The sequence below is a fragment of the Empidonax traillii genome, unplaced genomic scaffold (assembly GCF_003031625.1).
Source record: "Empidonax traillii isolate 1590-97213 ecotype Southwest subspecies unplaced genomic scaffold, ASM303162v1 scaffold462:size771534, whole genome shotgun sequence".
Classification (NCBI taxonomy): Eukaryota; Metazoa; Chordata; class Aves; order Passeriformes; family Tyrannidae; genus Empidonax; species Empidonax traillii.
In genome coordinates this window covers 207,176-228,229 of record NW_020955655.1, presented here as the reverse complement: position 1 = coordinate 228,229, position 21,054 = coordinate 207,176, and the positions used below count along the sequence as shown (strand labels likewise).

At 50.4% G+C, this 21,054-nt stretch overlaps 1 protein-coding gene across 1 annotated transcript in view; it reads left to right on the top strand.

Moving 5' to 3' along the window:
• MYO15B (myosin XVB) overlaps positions 1–21,054 on the top strand; it is a 39,507-nt gene that overhangs the window by 11,616 nt on the left and 6,837 nt on the right. The window contains exons 20-53 of the mRNA XM_027895588.1: positions 34–79; positions 468–592; positions 712–829; positions 1,290–1,465; positions 1,645–1,738; positions 3,353–3,430; positions 4,940–4,997; positions 6,446–6,576; positions 6,684–6,779; positions 8,367–8,602; positions 8,686–8,864; positions 9,349–9,421; positions 9,890–10,096; positions 10,189–10,268; positions 10,475–10,572; positions 10,728–10,815; positions 12,147–12,257; positions 12,429–12,523; positions 13,060–13,257; positions 13,750–13,846; positions 14,208–14,351; positions 14,645–14,834; positions 14,960–15,050; positions 15,591–15,813; positions 17,266–17,381; positions 17,918–17,977; positions 18,237–18,312; positions 18,827–18,945; positions 19,187–19,305; positions 19,720–19,861; positions 19,991–20,102; positions 20,376–20,536; positions 20,741–20,853; positions 20,970–21,033. Of these exons, the coding sequence (XP_027751389.1) occupies positions 34–79; positions 468–592; positions 712–829; positions 1,290–1,465; positions 1,645–1,738; positions 3,353–3,430; positions 4,940–4,997; positions 6,446–6,576; positions 6,684–6,779; positions 8,367–8,602; positions 8,686–8,864; positions 9,349–9,421; positions 9,890–10,096; positions 10,189–10,268; positions 10,475–10,572; positions 10,728–10,815; positions 12,147–12,257; positions 12,429–12,523; positions 13,060–13,257; positions 13,750–13,846; positions 14,208–14,351; positions 14,645–14,834; positions 14,960–15,050; positions 15,591–15,813; positions 17,266–17,381; positions 17,918–17,977; positions 18,237–18,312; positions 18,827–18,945; positions 19,187–19,305; positions 19,720–19,861; positions 19,991–20,102; positions 20,376–20,536; positions 20,741–20,853; positions 20,970–21,033 (4,114 nt within the window). The remainder of the gene's footprint in view (positions 1–33; positions 80–467; positions 593–711; positions 830–1,289; positions 1,466–1,644; positions 1,739–3,352; positions 3,431–4,939; positions 4,998–6,445; positions 6,577–6,683; positions 6,780–8,366; positions 8,603–8,685; positions 8,865–9,348; positions 9,422–9,889; positions 10,097–10,188; positions 10,269–10,474; positions 10,573–10,727; positions 10,816–12,146; positions 12,258–12,428; positions 12,524–13,059; positions 13,258–13,749; positions 13,847–14,207; positions 14,352–14,644; positions 14,835–14,959; positions 15,051–15,590; positions 15,814–17,265; positions 17,382–17,917; positions 17,978–18,236; positions 18,313–18,826; positions 18,946–19,186; positions 19,306–19,719; positions 19,862–19,990; positions 20,103–20,375; positions 20,537–20,740; positions 20,854–20,969; positions 21,034–21,054) is intronic.

Here is a 21,054-nt window from a genome sequence, read left to right as displayed (position 1 = left end):
GGGTGATCAAAGGTTCTTCCTTCTGTTTTCCAGGAGCCATGCCTTCTTCATTCGGTGCATCACCCCTAATCCCAAAAAGGTAGGGCAGCACCCCCAGCTCCTCATGGAATACTTCAATTCCTTGAAGTTTATTCTTCTCCAACAGCTCTCCTTTCACAGCTGGGACTAGAACTTCTTTGTTTCATTTAGGATCTTGGGACTTTTCTTCCCCTTTCTCTGTCTCCCCCCCTTCCCCATGGCCATGTGAGTTAACCCTGTGCTGGAGGAGCAGAAGCCACTGCCAGTTGAACACCAAACAGTGCATTGGATTTTGTATTTCACTGCTTAGAGATCATGGCAAGATCTAAACTCAGGACAGGACAATAGAAGGAGACCCTTTCTAAACCCCCTGCCTTCTGTCTCCTTTTTTTAAAATTTTTTTCTTCAAATTTCTTGTTTTTAATTTTTCTTCTGCCTTATCATCACAGCTGTCAAATATCTTTGATGTGGAGTATGTCACTTGTCAGCTGCGACATTCTGGGATCCTGGAGGCTATCCACATCAGAAAGGAGGGATACCCCATCCGTCTTCCATTCCAGAACTTCCTGGCCAGGTACAGGGTTGGGATTCCCCAGCACTTTGGCCCTGGATGAACTTGTCAGCACGCTGTGATTTCTCTGCGGGCTCCAGTTACAGCCCTGGCTTCTGTCACATGGACACCTCATCCCCCAGGTATGGGCTGCTGGCAGGGCGAGGGCTCAGCTGCCTGGAGGACAGAGAAGGCTGTGCAGCAGTGCTGGCTCATGTGCTGGGGAGCCCCTCGGAGCTCTATCAGATTGGACTGACAAAGGTGATGCCTACAGAGAATCTCAATCCACAGGCCCAGCCACCCATCCACGGGCTGGCAAGGCACAGAGATCCCAAGGAGAGGATGTTTCAGGCCTTCCCCTCTCATGCTTTGCCTCTTGTCTCAAGTGCTAAGGAGGCATTTTTAGCATTTCAGATAAACAGGAGAATCTGGCTCCAGGCTGCTGTAGTAGCATGGACAACTCCTTGGTGCACCCAGCATTCCTTAATGGAGATCTGGGCTTCTCCCTGTGATGCCTACTGAGCTTCATCACTCCTTGATTCCCTGTCCTCCCCAAATGCATCCATCTCTACCACTGCACCTGTGCCTCCTGCTGTCCCCAGTTTCCATAACAGGAACCCTTAAAGGCTGCAAAGAGATAAACCTGCAGCTTTTATTCCTGACCAACCCTTAGAGAAGCTGCTGCTTCCCTCGTGGGTCAGCAGCTGCTGCCTTTGCCCAGGTCTTTCTGAAGGAGAAGGCCAGGCAGCTGCTGGAGCGACGATGGATGCAGAGGCAGAGCTGGGCTGTCGTTACTCTGCAGAGGAAATTCCGGTGCCTCCTTCACCGCAGACGCCTCCGTGTCCTCCAGGAGAAGGTCACAGTCATTCAGGCTCACTTCCGAGGCTACCAGGCAAGGTTAGGAGTCAAAGGCCAGGCCAGGGACATCCCTTTGGCTTTGCCCAGGACAGACAAGTGGGACTGTGCCTGGCCAGACCCCTCCTCATGTTGGCTCCTGGCCTGCTCTGTGTGTGTGTGTGTGTGTGTTGCCGATGCTTCCCCTGTTAGCAGGTTCTTCTCTTTCCTCATCCCTCTAGGAAGCGTTACAGGAGGCTGAAGAAGACTTTGGTGCAATTTAACACCATGATTTTAATCGCCAGACCTTTGGTTCAAAGGAGGAAGCGCTGCCAGGTAACAATACTCTTCTCAGGACAAGGTGTACGAAAGGAGCTATTTCTGCACCCAGCAGAGAGAGCTGATGACTGGGTGAGGCCAGGGCAGGGATGGCTTTAGAAAGCTTGTTGGAAATGATCCAGTGAGATGTCCTTCACTCTCTGACTGACATAAATGTGGTCAAATGAAGGACACACAGAGACTCGAGCCTTCTCTTCCTGGACAACATTCAGAGTTGGCAAAGTTAGTACAAACACAGCCTAGCTGTGTGTCTGGCTACGTGACCTCCTCTGGGCTGCCCCACACCAGACAAGAGCTGATTCCATCTGGGGTCTTCAGGGCTGCTCTGAGTTCTGCTCAGGCTATGAGGAGTCACTCACCTTGCTCTTTTAGTTGCCCACTTCTATTTCTGGTGTTTTCCCAGATGGTGATGAAATGCAAGAGTTTTTCAGTCCATGATGATCCCCCCCAATCCCTTAACATCAGACTGCTCAAGTCCTTGGCTTTTTGGAAATCAGATGGAGTGAGAATAGGATGTGGCAGCTTATTGGGGAAGACAGAAAGTCGTGTGCAGGAGAGAGCCATGGCTGGTCAAATGTGTAGAATGTATTTTGCAGCACAAGACATTAAAAAGAAAATTAAAAACATGAGATCAGACCATTCATGCTTAGAGCAACCACTGACATCCCCATCACTATCCCCATAACTGCCATCACTTCTGGCATGGCTAACAGAGGATGGGGAGGAGGGTAGAGGACAGTGATGGGAGGCTGCACAGGTGCTTTCTGCCATGCCATGCCCAGAACAGTGTGAGTTTCTATTCTGTTTTCTGCCCTCCTACTTGGACAGGACCCAGGCTTCTTTCTCCCAGGTAACCACAACAGCACAACTCCTTCGAATCCCTTTCTGTTACTTCACTGTTTGCTTGCTGAGCTCTCTGTACACGCAGGAGCAACAACAAAGGTCTCAAAGTTCACCTGCTGCAAAGTTCCTCCTTTCCCCCCACCCCTCAGCCCTGCCCTTTGGACTTTAGCATGTCACTGTCTTTCTCAGCCCAACCCTCATAACCTCCCATCCACTCACACTGATCTGCAACACTGACAAGCAGCAGAGAGAGAGAGGCAGAGACAGAGACCCTCCTTTTCCAGGTGAGTGACAAGGCCAGGAAACAACAGAATGGATGGGAAAGGGCAGGTTTGGCTTTTGGTATCCCTCCTACCTCTCCTGAAGGGTTTCCTCTCCGTGGATAAGTCCATCCTCCCGTGTTCAGGCTGTGCTCTCGTGCTCTCTGATGCTGGAGGAGGCAGGTGAAGGTTTCTGACAGCTCCTCTGTGCTTTTGTCCTGGGACACATCGAATGCTCAGCAAGGGAGGGAAGGTGTGGCAGGATGCTGGGCGGGTGGTGGAGGCTCTCGCTGTTAGACTGTGTTGTGCAGGGCAGGTGATGTTCCAGCAGAGCTCAGGGCTTTGCCTGTGTGGAGTCCCAGGAAGGCTCTGTAGCTGTTCTGTCATTTTATCTGCTGGAACAGGACACCACCTCCTTTCCACCCACAGCCTTTGCCCTCAGAAGTAGCTGAAAGTGACTTCAAACGCATCTTCTCCCACCCCCCATCCCCTTTTCCTCTCCTAACAGCAGGAGTTAGAGGAAAGGAAACGAAGACTGAGATCCCTGGCCAGTGGTGACACAGAGGACAGTCCCAACCAAGGAATGGTAAGTTGTCAAAAGGTTTTGGGAGACTCTGAGATAACAAGCCAGGTTATCCAGGCGTTCTGCCTTCCTCGTGCCTCCTCAGCCCAGGTGTGCTGCATATCTGGAGGGTGTACACATGTGTGCTGCAAGCCTTGCAGCAAGAATGCAGGTTAGACTGGTATAAAGAGCCTTCTAACACGTAAATATCTTATTAGTTCAGTGTTTCCCAGACCTTGGGCATAACCAGGCATCACAAAGTGGTCCTGAGGCAGAGCACTGTCTTTGTTCTGAGCACTGGACCTGTTCTTTGGAGCTGAGAGGAAGATTATTTTTTATGATCATGTTCTGTTGTGAAGGGCGGGAATGAGACCGTTTTGCATAAATACGTTTACAGAAGATGTGGTAGAGGAAGGGATGTATTAAAGGCTTTATAAGATTAGTCTGTGTTTACACTGCTAACTAATGTCACTATTTGTATGTTTAGACCAGGCACATGTTTGCTGTGAGGTGTGTAATGAGGGAACCTGAACTGACATCATCCACAATTCTGGACAGATTTGTCAGTAGCAACAGGAATACTTAGCACTGGGTACTCTTGCACACCTGCTTCCTCAGGTGTGGATCCAGGACTGTGGAATTTCACAGTCCACTTCCTGAATACCCACTGGAAAACCAGACTTAAAGACAAATATCTTCTTATGAGCAAAATCAAACTGATCAAAAAAGCTGTGAATGTGCCTTTAAGCATCACTGAGGGATTAAACAGAGAGAGATGTCAGAATGGTTTGATGGTGACAAGAGACTTGACTTTGCAGATCTTCAAAAAACCCCACAAAAAACCTCTGAAGCTCATGCTTTGTGTCTTTGGCTTGGTTTCATAGTGCCTTAATCTGAGTAGTTCTGTCTGAAATGCCCTGAACTGATGTGAGATGCAGACAGTGATGCTGACACACTGCGTTGCAGTGGCTCATTTATTCCAACCATCATGGGAAGTGCAAAACAGGGAAAAACCAAGGCTTATTTGCCATATTCTCGTCTGGATTACCCAGGCACAGATCTGAGTTTCCTTTGGAAACTCCCCAAGTGTTGTGCATCAAAGATCAGGATCAGGTCTCTGTTTATTTATGCTGTACTGCTTTTGGATATTGAAAATCAGAATTAAAAATACCAGAAAAAGGCACAGCAGGAAACGGCCCCTACCCTTCAGCTGCAACCTCTTCTGTGCAAGATGCCAGACTTGTTAGTAGTGAGAGATGAGTCAAAGAAAGTCAGCTTTCCTGTCATTCCCCTTGTGGCAGTTGATTTTTTTTTTTTTTATTTAGGAATTGCTCACCTTTCCCTCCTTTGAGGGCCCACGTCACACGCCGGTGTTACTGTGATCCTTCCCTCTCTGTAACAATTGTGAATGTGTCAGAAACTGCTGGTGTGACTCAGATGCTCAGCCCAGGCAGCTTCACCCAGTCCCAGCAGCACAGCTCAGGGTTTCCCTGTGGTTCCCCCCAGTGACTGATTTGCCTCTCTCTCTTGCAGGACGTGGGGCTGCTGGAGATCCCTGCAGAGCTCGCAGCCCTCCTGCAGCTTGTTGAAGGTGAGAAATCCTCCCTCCTGCCCTCCCTCCCTTCCCTGCACTGTTTCATTTCCCTGTGTATTTCCTTCTTTATGGCAGTGTCAGTGTGTGTTTGTTCTACCTGCTGCCTGTCACCCAGGTTGGAGTTGATTTATGATCATTGCAGAACAAACATGATGAAGGCAAATGGCACCGTGAACATTGTTTCCCAGCACAATTGGGTGGGAAAGTACCTCGGGCCAAGGGGCAGAACACCAGAATAAAAATCAGTGTATTTGATCACTTTTCAGCTATTCTTTTGAACAGGGCTGATAGAACTGATGACGTGATGGTGCAGAACTCTTAGATCAAAGTTATGGGACAGCAAAATGCTCCCTGAACTCAGGTCTCTGGCAGACCTGAATATCTGGGGTGGGAGAACTTAAACCCACCTTTTATCTACTCAAAAACATTTAGGGCCACTGAAGGTCAAGAAGAGAAACCCGCAATTTTGGCAATTTCAAATAAATATTTTCGGGCTTGGTTAAAATTATTTCCTCAAAGTAGTTACTTCTTTTAAAACAGAAGGAAGGGGAAACAGCAAAACAACTTAGTGAGGCAACAGCGTGACAACTTGGGATGTAACAATGCAGTTCTGTTTCCTCTGTAACTCTTTGTGCAATGTGAATATTGAAGTTGCAAATAGGTTGAGGCAGGATTTGCCTCTTCCTTGTCACTGTAGTGTCAAACAAAATGCCAGTGGTGCCTCTGGCCCTCTGTGAGGTACAGGAAGGGATACAATCGGCCAGAAGAGCTGTGAGCTGGAGCAGCCTGTGCTGGATTCCCAAATAACTCACGCTTCATGGCACAGCCCTCTAGGGACTATCAGCTGGTCTAGTGAGCAGTGCAACCCAGGGGAGCTCAGGGAGCGCTGAAACTGCTGGAAATGAAAGCTGCTGGGATGTAAACAGGGAGGAGGAGGAGAGCATCCAGGGACACATTTGTTTGGAAAGAGGAATGCACAGGAGCTGTGCTGCACTGAGAAATCCCTTCACTTAGGAAGATGTTTGCTCCTCTCTTATCCATGATAACTCCCTCATCTTGAAGACCTCTCATGAACTTGCTGACTGAGCAGTTAACAGCAGGATCTCAGCATGAGCTCAGTGTTTCCTGCCTTGTAAATGCTGCAGAACAGAACTGAATCTCCACATGCTCCCTGCCCTCTCGGTGTTCCCTGGGGAAAAAGGTCTGAAAGATCAGAGCTGTAAAATCTCTTCCCTAAAGTGAGGCCTTGTGGTCTCAAAGATGTGAGGCTGTGCCTGCCTGGGGGTCTGAGGCAGCAGGGGTGGGCTGGGTGTCCCTGGAGCCAGAGGTGGGCTGAGGTGCAGGCTGGCCACGTGCGGCTGTGCAGGCTGGCCACGTGCGGCTGTGTGAGCCGTGTGTGTTCTGTCTCCCAACCTGCCACAACACCAGACCTCCTTCTCCTGCAGGTCGACACCGAGCACAGGCCAACCAGATAACCGAGGCATTGCCTCCAGAAGTCAAAGTCAAAGATGACCTTTCCCTCCCGCCCACCATCAACAGCTATCCCTTCTCCTCCTTCGTGAAGTCACACTTCCAGGTTGGGAACTCCTTTCCTGCCTCTTCATTGCTCCCCCACTGGGCAGACACAGCAGTTCCAGCAGCGCCAGGAGCAAACTCTGTTTCTGTCCCGTTGTTTCTCTGTAGAAGCCAGAATTCCCTGCCCTTGGTCAGCCTCTGCATCATCCCTTAACCCGTCTGGGTGCTGAACACCACGAGAGTGCACTCGAGATCAACAAACTGGTAAGAGACGTCGTTCTTGGCCTTGTTGAAGAACAGGTGGGCTTGGACAATATTGTGATGCCTTCACGCAACAAGTTACCGGTGGTGGATGCTGTTCTTATGATACAAGGCTGGAAAAACAGAATAAATTTCTCCTCCCAGGCCCTGCAGCAGCCTGGTAGTGATCACATGCAGCCCTCTGGGGTTGCTGTGTTCTTGGTGAGGCACAGACCAACCACAGACCACTGGGATCAGAGTGAATTATCTGGTGATGCAGCCTCAGAATTTGGCAGGACACAGAGGAATCAGGTTGCTGAGCCTTAGTTTCCTGATAGTCCAGATTCAGTAGCGATGACAATGTAAGGGAGGTCTGCCTTCTCAACCACTTACTCATCTGTCAGTCATAAAAAATGTGATTTAACCCACATCTTTTCCACGGTGTGGTTTATAGTAAATATATCGATTGCATCTCAGGCTCACGGTTGTGTCACTCAACAGGGGACAGTGAACTGTCATATAAAGACTGGAAAAGGGCAGGACTTTGTCATCAGGAAAACTGCACCTGGAACCACACCCCAACTGTTTGTGTTGTTGCAACTCTGTGGACGTGAAACAAACCTTTCTTTACATTTTTCTTAACAGTTGAAATATTTGAGAATAAAATGAAACTCCAGATGATGTCTAAGTAAATCTGGTAATCCTTTTGAGAATTACATAGAATTAAAATAAGCCCATTAAGAAAGTTAATACCTAAACCCAGTCTCTTGTTTTGTCCTCATGATCCCAATTATAGAAGAGCATAAGCTTCAATAAAATCTTGTGAACGGGATTGTGTTTAAGCAGAATACTATTGCTATTACTTTTCCTGGAGATCAAAGGCAATTTTTCTTCATTGCTAATGAAGTAGGGATTTACTACAAAGATTTCCATGAGAATTAAACAACCACCATCCCCTGTTTTTCTCATTGAATCTCTGACACTTAGTACCATTAACTGTTTCTAGAAGTGTTGCCACTCCTAAATGTTCTTTCCATGGCACATTTTAGAAATATTGTAATTAATGCTATGTTGAAGTGTAGCGGATGAAAGAAATTATTCTGCACCTGAGGGTGAGAAATAGAAAATACAAAAGCACTGAAGATATTGATATGCATAGCCAAGAAGCTGAATCATTGCTTCAGCGACTCTGTTGAGACACCACCTCTCATACTACGTGGTATAATATTAACTGTACCAAAGTCTTTTCAACAGTCAGTGGGCTCAGTAACAAACACCCTGTGGTAATTCAGTTGTGTATCTAAGCCCTGCCCAAAGAAGGGGAAGTATTTTGACCAAGACCAAATTCTGAGTCATAAATAAGAAGAGACTCAAAGTCACCCTGGCTTTTAGTCAGGGTTCAGTCTCTACAAACGTTGCCTCCCAAATTCCCCAGCACTTGGGTGGTGCACAAAAACATGAGAACAGACCCTGATCTGAGTTGTGCCTACTCTTAGGCTCCCAAGCACCCTGGTGTCCACAACCCAGGTTGTCGCCTTCCAACACAGTTTGGGATGGAGGATTAGATTACAGCTTGAGCTCTCTCTCTTTTTCCCCCCTGGACTGTTGTAGATTTTGCGGTTCATTGGTGACAAGAGCCTCCATGGCTGGCAGGAGGTGCTCCTGGGCAACTTCATCGCCGGCAGAGGTTTGAGTAACGCGGCTCTGCGCGACGAAATCTTCAGCCAGCTGGTTGCCCAGACATGGAAGAACCCAGACGTGGAGCACAGCCAGCGGGCCTGGGTCCTGATGGCAGCTTTGCTGAGCTGCTTTGTGCCTTCGCCAGCACTGGAGAAGCCCTTGCTGAAGTAAGGGGGAGAAGAGACCACCCCACGCCTGCTCTGGGGTTAAAGGGATGAGCAGAGTGCTAAATGGAGTTGCCTTTCCCCAGGTTGGTGTCAGACCATGGCTTGGAGGGCTACAACGCCGTCTGCCAGCGCAAGATCTTGACAGCGGCACAGCACACAGAGACGGGCTCTGCGTCCTCTCGGGCCTTCCCTCCCACTCAGCTGGAGTGGACAGCAAACCAGAGGAGAGGGAAGATGGTGCTGGATGTTCATACCTTTAATGGTAACTCGTGCTTCTGGCCCTCCTGCTGTTTTCTAGTCCCAAAGGGCTTTTTCAGTGCAATCAGCATTTGGAAAATAGTTTCTTCAGCTTAGTAAAGAGGGATCAGAACACTGATTGCTACTGGCTGGTGCAACCATGGGGATACAAGCATCTGAATCTAGACCCTAAACTGGTGAAATCTGGGCCTGCTGGGACCTTCTACTGAGGCTGAGGGATGAGATTCTTCTGGGCCCATCTCACAGAGGGCTGTTCTGGTTGTGCATCTCTCTGGCTCTGTTTTTCCTGTTTCCCATTACAGCACAGCCCATCAGCAGCAATTTATTGCAGGACTTTCTGCCTTTCTCCCTTCTCAAATATTGCCTTATGCAGCCCTTGCTCAGGAGTGTGTGAGACTTCCCAGCTGGGCTCTGCCCCCGTGGAGTGCAGAGGTTGCTTTGGGTCCTGTCAGGGAGGCTGTGGGGACTGACTTTCTTCTCTGTGCCAGAGGAGACGTTCTCAGCTGAGGTGGAGTCCTGGATGACTGGGGAGCAGCTTGCAGCCTGGATTCTAAGTGCGAGGTACTGCCAGAGGATGGGAGAAGGTCTGGGGGTGTGAAAGAGGCTGTCACTGGTTCTAAGGTTCAGACTGGTTGGGGCTGCAGGCTGGAATTTATGTGGAATAGTCACTCCTTACCCACTCCACCTTGTGCTCTCTCCTTCGCCCTCCATCTGTGTGCACACACTGTGGGCTTCTTTAGGAACAGAGGAATCACTGTCATGATCTCTTAGAGCAGCTTCTTTAAAAATGAAAAGAAAAAAACCCCAAACCAACCAAAAGAGAACAAATCTTGAATTATTCTTGTTGTGGTTTGTTTTATTTTTTTACTTCTCCCCTGACCCTGGGCACTTAATAGTTGGTTCACACCATAAATCTAAAGGAGTCAAGCCAGGATAGACAAAGCAAGAAGAAACTGAATGCAATCTTTTCCTTCTTCTCCCTCTCCTCTGCCTACTTCGACATCTTTCCTCTCCTTTCCCTTTGACCAGGGGCTGTGATAAGAAGACTCGAGGGTGGTCTGTCTCCATGTTAACTGGCAACACATGGCAGGACCTGCTGGGCTGTGACTTTGTGCTGGACCTCATTGGAGAGATGGAGGAGACCAGCAACTTCAGCAGCTCTTCCCAGTCCCCAGCTGAGTTCCCCATCACTTCAGAAAGCGACAGGAGCACCTACCAGTTCTCTGACCTGGATTCGTAAGTCACCTGTTCCTCCTGCCCCACCGCTTGTGGCCCTGTCACCCAGTGGTTCATCTTTCTGGTCCTCATGTCATTTTCCCCTTCAACAGGATCCCTCCTGCTCCAGGCATCCAGGCCCCTGCCTTCCCACCCCCTAGCCTGCCTCCAGAATTCATGGATTTCTATCCAGGTAACCTTTAGCCCAGGACTGTGGATGACTCTGGGAAGGGCCAGATGGGCCCCAGCAAGGGAATCAAAGCAGAGGGGGAGTCAGGAGATTCTTGTTGATGGAGAGCAGGGAAGGGCTACACTCCAAAACGTGACTGTCTAACATGGACCGGAGGCAGGGGAATGTTTCTTACCTTCCTTGCTCACCAGACTTCTCTCTGCTCCTAGATCCAAGGATTAGAGATGACCTGGGGACCCCTGTAGGCCTGGATCACTATGTGGATGATCTTTTCAGCCCTGTGCTGCATCAGGGCTCCAGACTACCAGTAAGTCCCCTGATGTTCCCTCCTACTTTCCCTCTGCAGCTTTCCTGTCCCTGTGACTCCCTCCAGCATTTCTCTGCCTATTCACTCCCTCTGCTCAGCTCAGACTTGCCTCAGGATGTCTCTCCCTCCCTGAGCTCTGTTTTTTCTTGATGCAGGATTTGGAGAACAGGGACGTTCTCACTGGACGCATGAAAGGAGGTGGGAAGATTGGACCCACAGGGAGAGGAATCCTTCCTTCTGCAGGTGTGTAAGGGGATGGGGACAGCTGGGAACACCTATGGGGCTACATGAGCTTCAGTGAACACAAGCCGGGGAGCCCCTTAAATGCTAATAATTCATGGACCCAGCTGGTTCATGAACAGCACTGGTCTTTAGTGCAGGTCATCAGAAGTTGCACTCCTCACTTGCAGGTGCTGGGAGCCAGATGCTTGGGGGAAGGTGTTAGGCAAGGGAACCACCTTTGTTCTGCTTTTAATTTCTTGAGTTGGTCTGGGGGTCAAGGCAGCAGGTGGCTTGTTTCTGACCCAGGCCACCTCTTCCCCAGGCAAATGCTTGTAGGTTGTGTATTCACCTTCTATTCGCCTTGTGCTTTCACGAAATAGCTGGTTTCTTTATCAGGGGAGCGTTTTAATCTTTCTTATTGCTTCCCTACAGAATTTCCCATCATCTGTAGCTATTCCCTGGGTTAGTAAGTGTGAACCCTGCAGAGGTTCTGATGTGTGTGTTTGGTTTCTTTACTTTTCCTCATTTCTGTGGAGCCAAGACTCAGGCATTTTCACCAGGGCAGAGTCAAACACCAACATATTAATGGCACTGAGAAATCTGCATGGGTGGGAACACACCCAGCAGTTTCAGACAGGTGGGAACATCCAGTTCAGTCATTACTGAGACTGGGGCTATTTTTGGCTATTGAAGAGGCTCTGGGGCCTGACAAGACTATTACAGATCACTTGCCTGAGGTCAGTTTGCCATTTACGTGGCTATTTAGATGAGTGAGGGATGAGATGATCTTCCTATGGCATCCCAGGGCCGTTCTCACTGGAGAGGACATGATTCAGCAGACCTGTGCTGTGTGCTGACTCCCTCCTGGCTGCCCCTTGCTCTGCTGCCTTTTCCCTCAGTGGGATTTGTTTTGTGGCCCCATATGGGACTTGCCTGCTGAGAGAAGAGGAATTCCTTTCTCCCCACAACACACAATGCCATCCAGGCCAGGACTTGTCATTCACCCACCCTTGCTGCAAAGAGACCAATATGGATGTGACGGTCCCAGAGATCTTTGCTCATCCCTCAAGAAAAACCCTCCTGTGTAATTGTACACAGGCAGGAATTATTCACACGTTTAATCATGAAGGATGGTGGTGTCCTAAGCCAGGCTGCAGAAGCAGGGTCTGGATGCTGCTGTTCAAAGTCTGTCAGGCCACCCACTGTTCTTAGGCTTTCTTTTCCCACCTGAGCTTTGCTGTGTCCTGCTGTGGCTGCTGCATGTGGAGAGCCCCAGAGGTGACTGTGTTCAGTGGGAGTGCTCGGGGCCTGACTCCCCAAAAGCTCTGTGCCGCATGGTCTTTTGCCTCTAGGCTTCCCTGGAATGGCTCAAGCACCAGTTTACCAGCCCATGCCTTCCATGATGGGGGTGCCAGCAGCCATGCCCATGGTGCCAGGGGCTGGTGGGATCGCACCCGTGCCAGGTAACAGCAGTGTTTGGGTGGCTATAGAGGGAAGGGATGGAAAGGGGGTGTCAGTGGGGCCTGAGGATTTCAGGGAGGCTCAGTGAACACTCCCCTCCTGGCTGATGCTCAAACACTGTGGGGAGCAATCCCCCGTGGGCTCTTGCAGATGTGTGTGTGTGTCCTCCACAGCCATGGTTATGCCCCCACCCGTGGTTCCGGCTGTGGATCCCAACCAGCTGGCAGCACAGCAGCAAGCCTTTATCAACCAGCAAGCCATGCTCATGGTGAGTGGGAGGGACTGGCTGGGAGGGGCCCAGGAACTGGGGGGAGAACAACACAGTGGTGAGTGTGCCATGGAGAGGGAGCCCTGCTCCCCTCTTGCCCTGTGACACTGTGCCTGGGTGCTGGGGGTGAGCTCTGTAAAGCTGGGATTACTTAAGACTGCAAAACTGCCCCTTTGTTCCCATGGGGCCACTGAGGCACCACTGGTAGCAGGGACAAGAGCAGGCCCTGAGAAGATTCAGCAGTAACTCCCATGAGATTTACCACAGATGCAGATCTGCAGAGTTCTGCTCTCTATACAAAGCTCTGTAAGTGCATGGTGGTTCCAGGTTATCTGGTCGCTGAATTTTGGAGAAGTGTTATGAGCTCTGCATCCCTGGCTAGGTGGGGGCACACTCCCCATCCATTCCCCTGGGAAATCTGCAGTGCACTATGGAGATGTTCTGTCATTACCGAGCAAAAGAATGGGACAGTCTGACTGATGGCTGGTGGTTTTGTGCAGCCTGGAGCTCATGGACATTGTAATTCCTTCCTCCAGGCCCAGCAGATGACCCTTCAGGCCATGAGCATTTCCCAGCAACAGCAGCAGCAGCTGCAAAAGTCTCTTGAGAAGTCCAGGCCGAGAGTCTCAAGTCCGCTACAAGCCCGAGCCCCAGCCACTCCCCCAAAACCCAAGAAGCCTTCCACAAGCCAGGATGCTGCACCACCACCAGAGTCTTCAGAACCACCAGCTAAGGCATGAGAAACAAACAGTGGTGGTGAACTTGGTTTGAATTTCTTGTTTGGTGTTCGCTTTGCTTCCCTCCCGCCATGGTTTGGTGGAGAGGAGAGCAGAGAGCTGTGCTTACCAGTGATTCTGAGGCCTCTCAAACTCTGCTTGCTGAGTCTTTAAGGCACAGCGTCAAACCTTGGTGGCATTTGCTCTGTGGAGGTTGGGCTGCAGTGCTGGGCAATTAATTTCCAGCTGAGCAGAGTTTTTCCACAGGAAAATTAATTACTCTGAGATCTTTATCTTCCAACAAGCTGCTTTGGTCCTCTAACATAATCCCTCTTCTCCAGGTTTGATTGATGATTCCTTGTGTATAAAACTGATCTTTTGGGTCACTCCCAGATGGGGACAAGTTCTAGGTCAGAACTTGGAGAGAGGATCACCTCTGAACTGAAGGGCACTGGGGAGGTTCCTTCCTGCTGGTTAGTGCCAGCTAACCACGTTGTGCACTGCCTGCAGGGTAATGACTACACACAAGACGAGTTCTCCAGCAGTGAAGATGAAGACTCTCCTCGGGAAACCTTCCAGCAGAAGAGACAATACTTCCAGAAGATGGGTGAGCATCTACCACTTTGGGAATTTCACTCATCATAAGGCCTTGCTCTGCAGCCTCCCTGGCAGAACAAGATGTTCTTGGCTCCCTGTCTGAAACCAGCCATGCCCGGCAGGAGCTGCTGGCACTGTGTGTGTGTGTGTGTGTAACAGGAGTTTCGGGTGCTTGTTCAGCTGGCTACAGTTCATATAGTGAGGTATTGTGGGGACAGTCTGCTGGAAATCTCTGGGTTTGTGACTGCCACACTCTCCTTCACCTCTAGAAAATACAGGTTTCTGCTGACTGAGGCAAGAGTGGGAACTGTGCCACCAGGGCTAGATTTTGAGGGTGGTATTAAGTAGCTCAAGTCCCCCTTTCTATGCAGGAGAGCAGCATATCCGAGTGAAGAAAGTCAGGCCTCCTACCAAAACCTGGACTCCACCAGCAAAGCCCCAGCCAGAGCAGAAGGAGGAGAAAAAAGAGGAGCAGAAGGTGAAAGAAGTGAAGCCTGACCCCAAACCAGAGGCAGGTAAGATGCTGTGCAATGGAGACCCAGGCAGGCTGACCAGCAGGAACTTTCCAGGAACATCAGGCCAGGATATAGGCAGAGGAGGAAAGGATCTGGCTCTTCTGGGAGTCTGCATCTTGTCAGGAGAGGAGAGAGAGGAATTCCTGAGCTTTGGGAAGTGAGATCCAAAAGCAAGGCAGTGGAAGGTCATGGCCAGTCAGTCTCGGGGTGAAAGGGAGGGAACTTCAGATGAGACAAAGGGATTTCTCCTGTGCCTTTGCTGGTCTGTTGGTTAAAACTGTCACCCCCAACAGCTCCTGCTGCCCCCGTGCCATCTGCTGAGCCAAAGCCAATAAAGCAGACACCAAAAGTGAAGAAGGAGCCACCTGTAGTGAAGCCTTCAGGCCCTGAGTCGCGTCCTGCGCCGAGCCGCGAGATCGGCAACATCATCAAAATGTACCAGAGCCGACCGGCCCCGGAGCCCCAGCCCATCGAGCCCGTGAGGTGAGAGAGGGACCCACCACTGGGCAGGGAGGGGATGAGTGGGACTGTCTCAGCACTGCCACGTGCTCCATCGTGGCCACAACCCCTCTGCAGCCTCTGTAACACCTTTCCCCATTTCCTTGCAGGAAAGTGCCCAAGCCCTTTATAAAGAAGAATGACCCCAAAAATGAGGCTCTGGCCAAGCTGGGAATGATGAACCCCTCGTCTCGCCCATCAGTGAGTTCTTTGCTCTCTGGTCACCTTAAGAGCTCAGGAGAGAGAGCCTGTATATCCCAACTCCAACAGGCTGGGAGCTCCCTGGTTGTGCAGTCACAGCCAGGTGATTTCTTGTTGGGTTAACAGATAGCTGGGAGTTCATACCATGGTGCTGCCCATCCTAAACTGGGTTCCTGAAGAACTTGAGATCCTGAAGGAAAGGCTCTGGAGCAGCAAGTCCTATTGTGGACTATATTTAAGGCTGATCTGGAAGCAAGTAATTCATTCTTCACATTTGGCATCAAGGCCCTAGCCCATTAACATCCTTTTTCCCCTTCCTGGGGAAGGGAACTGGAGACTTCAATCTCAACTACTTGGTTCTCTGGGTTTGGCTGGTCTTCATCTCTTTGTAGCCTGTGTGTTGATTTAAAGGTCCTGGTGTCCCTGTTCACACAGATCTTGCTTCCAGGGATGGAGTGCTGATGATTTATAACAGCAGTGTCAGGACACAGCACAGGAATGCAGAGACAGGCTGGGTCAAATGGTTTTGCTGTCTTGCAGCCATCTCCTGCACCACAAGAGAAGAAAATACCTCCACCTCTCAAGCCCAAGCCAGGCTCAGCTTCCAGCTCTATCAAGGAGAAGCAGTTGCCTCTCCTGTCCATCTTCAGGCCAGATGATACCCCACCAGCATCTGAGAGCTCTCCTGCTCCCCCTGCTCCCCCAGCACTGCCTTCACCTCTAAAGCCTGAGGACCAAGACAGGCAGCAATCCACAGGGAAGGGTGAGTATTGACTTTACCTTTGTGGGATTTGGTAGCAGGGCAGAGAGGGGATGGGGTTGGAATCAGCCCAGCGGCCCTGGAGAGTCTTGGCACGTGTTCTGTCATCAGTCAGCTGTGTGAAACCAGGGGGATTGTGCAATCAGATCTGTGTGGAATCAGAGAGATGTCACAGTTCCAGTCTGGCCCAGGAATCAGCTTGGCACTTCCCTGCAATAACTCTTCCCTTCTGAAAAATACAGCTAAAAATAGAAAGATCCTTCGGGCTTTGTCACGGTCCAGTCCACAATACTTTTTATTGCCTACCTAAAGCATAACTTCTTTATCAAAGTAGCAATTAAGGGATGGACTTTAGACCAGGGAGGAATGAAAGCCAGGTGTTTCATCTGAAACTCTGGAGGGACCTTAAAGAGGCTGAGGAATGAGGGAATGTTTCTCAGAGAATGAGAGCCTGAGAGACCTTGGACTTGGCCACATAAAGAGTATTTGGATGTTGCCCTCTTAAAAAAAGCACAGCTAATGCTTCTCAGCAGGAGTTTTGAAGTGTTATTCAGCCTTAGTTTTGCCTCTGAATTTGAGTGGAAGTCTGGAGCCACAATTCATTTAATACTTTGGATACCTGTACCAAAGTGTTTCAAGCTGTTTAAAACTCTCATCAACATTCCCTTTTGTAACATGCAAGGAACAGTCAGCCACACACATTACTGAAGGACTCCATCCTGCAGCAGCTTCTCTGGTACTAAAGATTTTCCCTGTTTACTCCCTCTCTCTTTAAAAGACTGTTTCTTCAGCAAGTCCTGTGAAAGTAAATTGAAATAACTGGATTAGCCTGAAAAATCCCTGCGTGCCTTTGCACAGGGACATAGAAACAGCTGAATTGTGGGATTTACTACATTTCTTCTCTAAGAGCTCTGAAGTTTTGAAAGTTTGAAGTGCTTAAATGAAGACATTCCTACCTCATAAAGCAACAACTTTGAACAGTTGCCTTCAGACTGAGCCTGCCTTTGATAGATCTGCAGTAGGACAACCCAGTGCTAGTACTGGAAGCCTTGTACCAGAACCTTGCAGCCTGCAAGCTCAGGGGAGAACTTCTATGTCCCTCTGAAACCTGTAGCAGCTTTTTTATAGTGACGTGAAGTGAAACCTGTGCCTTCAACCTCAAGCACAGGGGTGCTGTTTTTCCTGGGAAGCTGAGTGCTCCCTGCCTCTGGAGTGTTTATGTTATGAACACTGAACTTTGTGGCTAACACAGGAAGTGTAAATGCTGTCAGAACTGCTGATAATGACTGGTTTGTGCTCACACCAGCTGGTCATTGACCTTCAGGAGGGTCCCTGACAGTAATATTCAATCAGGCAGCAGGCACTGTCCCCTTTCTCCTGGCAGGCCTTTGGCAGGTGGAACGGTGACCCTGCAGCCTTCAAGGCCCATTTTCACTGCTCTTTGTCCTCACACAGACTCTGCTGTAACAGTAGCAGATGATGATGGCATCAAGACCCAGCTGTACAAGCTCACCACCAGCGTCAGCTTCTCCTATGCAGACCCTGCCTGGAAAATCTTCCTGCGCAAAGAGGTGCAGTTCAGGAGCCGAGGGCTGGCTGGGGAGGGAGGGAACTTGTCCCACCTTTGGTTAGAGTGTGTTTTTTGTAGGCACCCAATGTAAGACAAGAGCACAAAGATAGTTCTCTGAGGAGGTCACAGACACTGGAGTTGGGGGCAGGGGATCATGTCATGGGGGATCTGGGTCCTGCTCAGCCTTACTGACACTTGTGTCTCAGTTTCCCTACCTGACCTTTCCTCCTCTGTAGAGCACTGAGAAATCTAAAACTAAACTTGGTTGTTATCTGGTGTTTTCCTGTTAAATTAGTATGAACATGTTTAAAATCAAGTATTCGAGAGTACACTGAACTCTCCAGGGTTCATCCCTTGGTCTCACCGCTCAGGTTTTGGTCCTCTGCTCCTGGTCCTTCTTTTCACATTCACGGTGTCTCTTCCCTTGCCTGTCCTCACTCCTCTCTGGCAACAGGGCATATGAATTGCAAAACATCCCTGGGGAGCTATTTCTGCAATCTTTGTAACACCCCTGTTGTTTTTATCCTCCTCTTGCAGGTGTTTTACCCCAAAGAAAATTTCAGCCACCCTTACTGCCTGAACTTGCTGTGTGAACAGGTATGCACCTGCGTGAACAGGTTTGGCTCAAGGATTGTTGTCTCTCTGGGGGCAAAACACTCCATAATTACATTGAATAAGTTGCCTTCACTTCTCCATCCCAAACAATGTTAGTCTCTTCTCCAGGTCCATCCAGTCAAGCCCCTGTTCACTCCTCTCAGAGTCTCAGTCTGTTTAACAGCCTCAGATGCTCTAACAGATGCTCTAAAGTCAGATGTGGCCTTTGCAATGGAAGCCTCTCTGTTCCCTTCCTCTGCAGATCATCCGTGACACCTTCTCCAACTCCTGCTTTCGGATCTCCAAGGAGGAGAAGCGCAAGATGAAAGACCTGCTGAGTAATTACAGCCCCATCATCCCTTCCTCCCTGTGCCCATCACAGCTTTTGGTTTGAGATGACAAACTGGCCTCCAAGCCCTTTCAGACAGGACTCCTCAGACAGAGGAGCAGTGTTTGTCACTGCAGCAGGAAAGCACATTTGTGTGTGCTGTGGAGTGCAGTGTAGGAATGTTTGTTTATTCCAAATGGCCAGAAAGTGGCCCTGACATTTCTCTGAGCCAGAAAAGCTCAGTTCTGAAATGTTTATTGTGGGGAGAGGAAACTGAAACCCAAGGATGGGATTTTGAGTTGTCTCAAAATCCGACTGACATCTTTGACTGCAGCTTCCTGAAGAAGGGGCGGGAAAGCAGTGGTAGACTGGTGTGTGCAAGTAACGTGGTGTCCTCTCACCTCTGCATGTCATTTTCTGTGCTGTGAACACCGAGGGGGGCTGGTGGGAGTGAGTTCCTGGGCAGAGGGAGTCTCAGCCATCTTTGCCATGCCGATCAAATATCTGCTTTGTAACCCTGCCAGCGGAGTTCCGGGTCAGCAACGATGTCCAGTCCATTAAGGAGGATGGAATAAAGAAGAGGATTGTACTGGCTGCTCGGGATAACTGGGCCAATTATTTCTCCCGCCTCTTCCCTGTTCGTGTGAGTCCTAATTTTCTCACTAGACCCAGGGTTTGCTTTACCTGTGGCTCCAGTTCACCTGGGATCTCTTTCTGTCTCCCTGCCTGGCCACACATCGCTCCTTCTTCTGCACCTTCCATACCTCGCAGGGTCTGACACCTCTGTCAGCCCAGGGCCTCCTTGTGTGGCATCTCCTTCCCCTGCTGCCACCGGGCCAGGTGGGATGGAGCCTTTGATACTCTCTGCTGCGCTTCCCTCGCAGGGTGAAGAGGGAAGTGATGTGCAGGTCCTGGGTGTTTCTCACCGGGGCATTCGGCTGCTGAAGGTGGAGAAAGCAGCCGGGTACAATCCTGAGCACCTCAAGATTCTTCGCAGCTACTGGTGAGCAGAAGGGCACTGGTTGCTGCAGGTGGTTGGGAGGCAAACTGAACGTCTGAGCTGAAGATTCCCAATTGTGCTGTGCTCTCTAGGACTGTCCTAGGCCAGCCATGACTCACTGACCCTCCTTCTAATGAGTTTGGCTTTTCCTTTTCCTTCCTACCTTGTGCTTTGCCTACAAGTGAGTGCTGGGGGTGAGTCAGCTCCACGTGTGTCATCACAGGGAGCTCCTCAGGGTGCTAGGGTGAAAGCCATGAGCAGCCTGTGGTGCTATTAATGTTGGAACACAGTGCTGGTGAAAGGCCACCATGTTGAGGCATGTCTCCGTTCCCAGTCCTTGGAATGAGCTCCCATCCCCACGTTCTGCACCCCTGGCTCTGGCAGAAGGAGCCTGAGCACACTGGTTTGTGTTCTCAGCTTTGCAGATGTGCTGTCAGTGGAGCTGAAGGGCAGCAGTGCCCTGGAGTTCTCCCTGAAGACAGAGCAGCTCTTCCTGCACTCTCTGAAGGCTCCATGCATCAAGGCCATGGTGGAACTCTTCATGCAGGAGCTGAGGCAGGTGAGGGAGCAGCTGCAGTGCAGTAGGGAATGAAGGTGGTTTCCCACGTGGACCTGAGAGTGTCCAAGGGATGACACGAGTCCTTCACTTCCTTGGGACAAGACCTGACCTCCCCATTGCCTTCCCCAGGACACCAACTACGTTGTTGCTCTGCGCAGCTACGTCGTGGACGACAAGAGCCTCCTCAGCTTCAGGAAGGGAGACCTCATTGAGCTGCTGCCCATGAAAGGCGTGGAGCCAGGTGAGGGGCTGAGATTGGCAGGATCAAGGGCCTGCTGGATCTGTAGTGCCCAGAACCAGAGCAGTACAGACTCTTAAGGGCAGGCTGGCATAAAGAGCCCCTGCCTGCGACCCACCTTGTTCCAGCTGCCTTAGTTCCAGGGGTATAAATGTTACCTTAGGATGCAGGAAACCCTGGTGAGTCTGACGGTCTCCTTTGCCAGTAGGAAGCTTCAGTGCCCGTTCCTCTTGGCAGCTGCCATGGTTCCTGACCCTTTGGCCCCTGTTTCTGCAGGCTGGCAGTTTGGCTGCACTGGTGGTCGCTGTGGTCTCTTCCCCACCAACCTGGTGCAGTTGGCTGCAGCCCCTGATTACCTCAGCATCAGCATGGACAGACATGGAGAGCTACGGAAGAGAAGGAAATCTTCCCCACAGAGCAGGAACACCAGCAGGGAGGTGAGCTGTCCTTGGGAGGCATCTAGGGGTTATGGCTGGGTTCTGTGGGAGCTCCAAGGCCAGAGGGAAGATGATGATTGTTTAATCCTCTGAGACAGAGACACTGTGTGGGGAGGCACCACACACAGGTGGAGTCTGGTAGGTGAGAACACACTGCAGTTCCTCAGCTGACTTTTTAGGGTGTGTTTTGTGGTGTCCCTGCAGAGTTCTGTTCCCAGCCTGACATCAGAACCCGACAGCACCATGTTAATCCCTGCTGGTGATCGCTATACCATGACTGACTTCGCCACAGCCTATTTCCGGGAGGCTCAGTCCATGTGAGTAGGCTGTGGTCCTTCCCAAACAGGCACATGCAGGGCCAGCACAGCCTGACACACACCAGGCTGTTTCTGGGGGTGTTTCTTGCACTGTATGTTCCCTCTCCTCTGTCTAGGCAGGGACTGCAGGGAATGTCTGCTGAAAAGAAGAGCATAGCTGGCCTGGTCCGGCACACCAAGGTGAGCCCAGCCTCTCCCCGT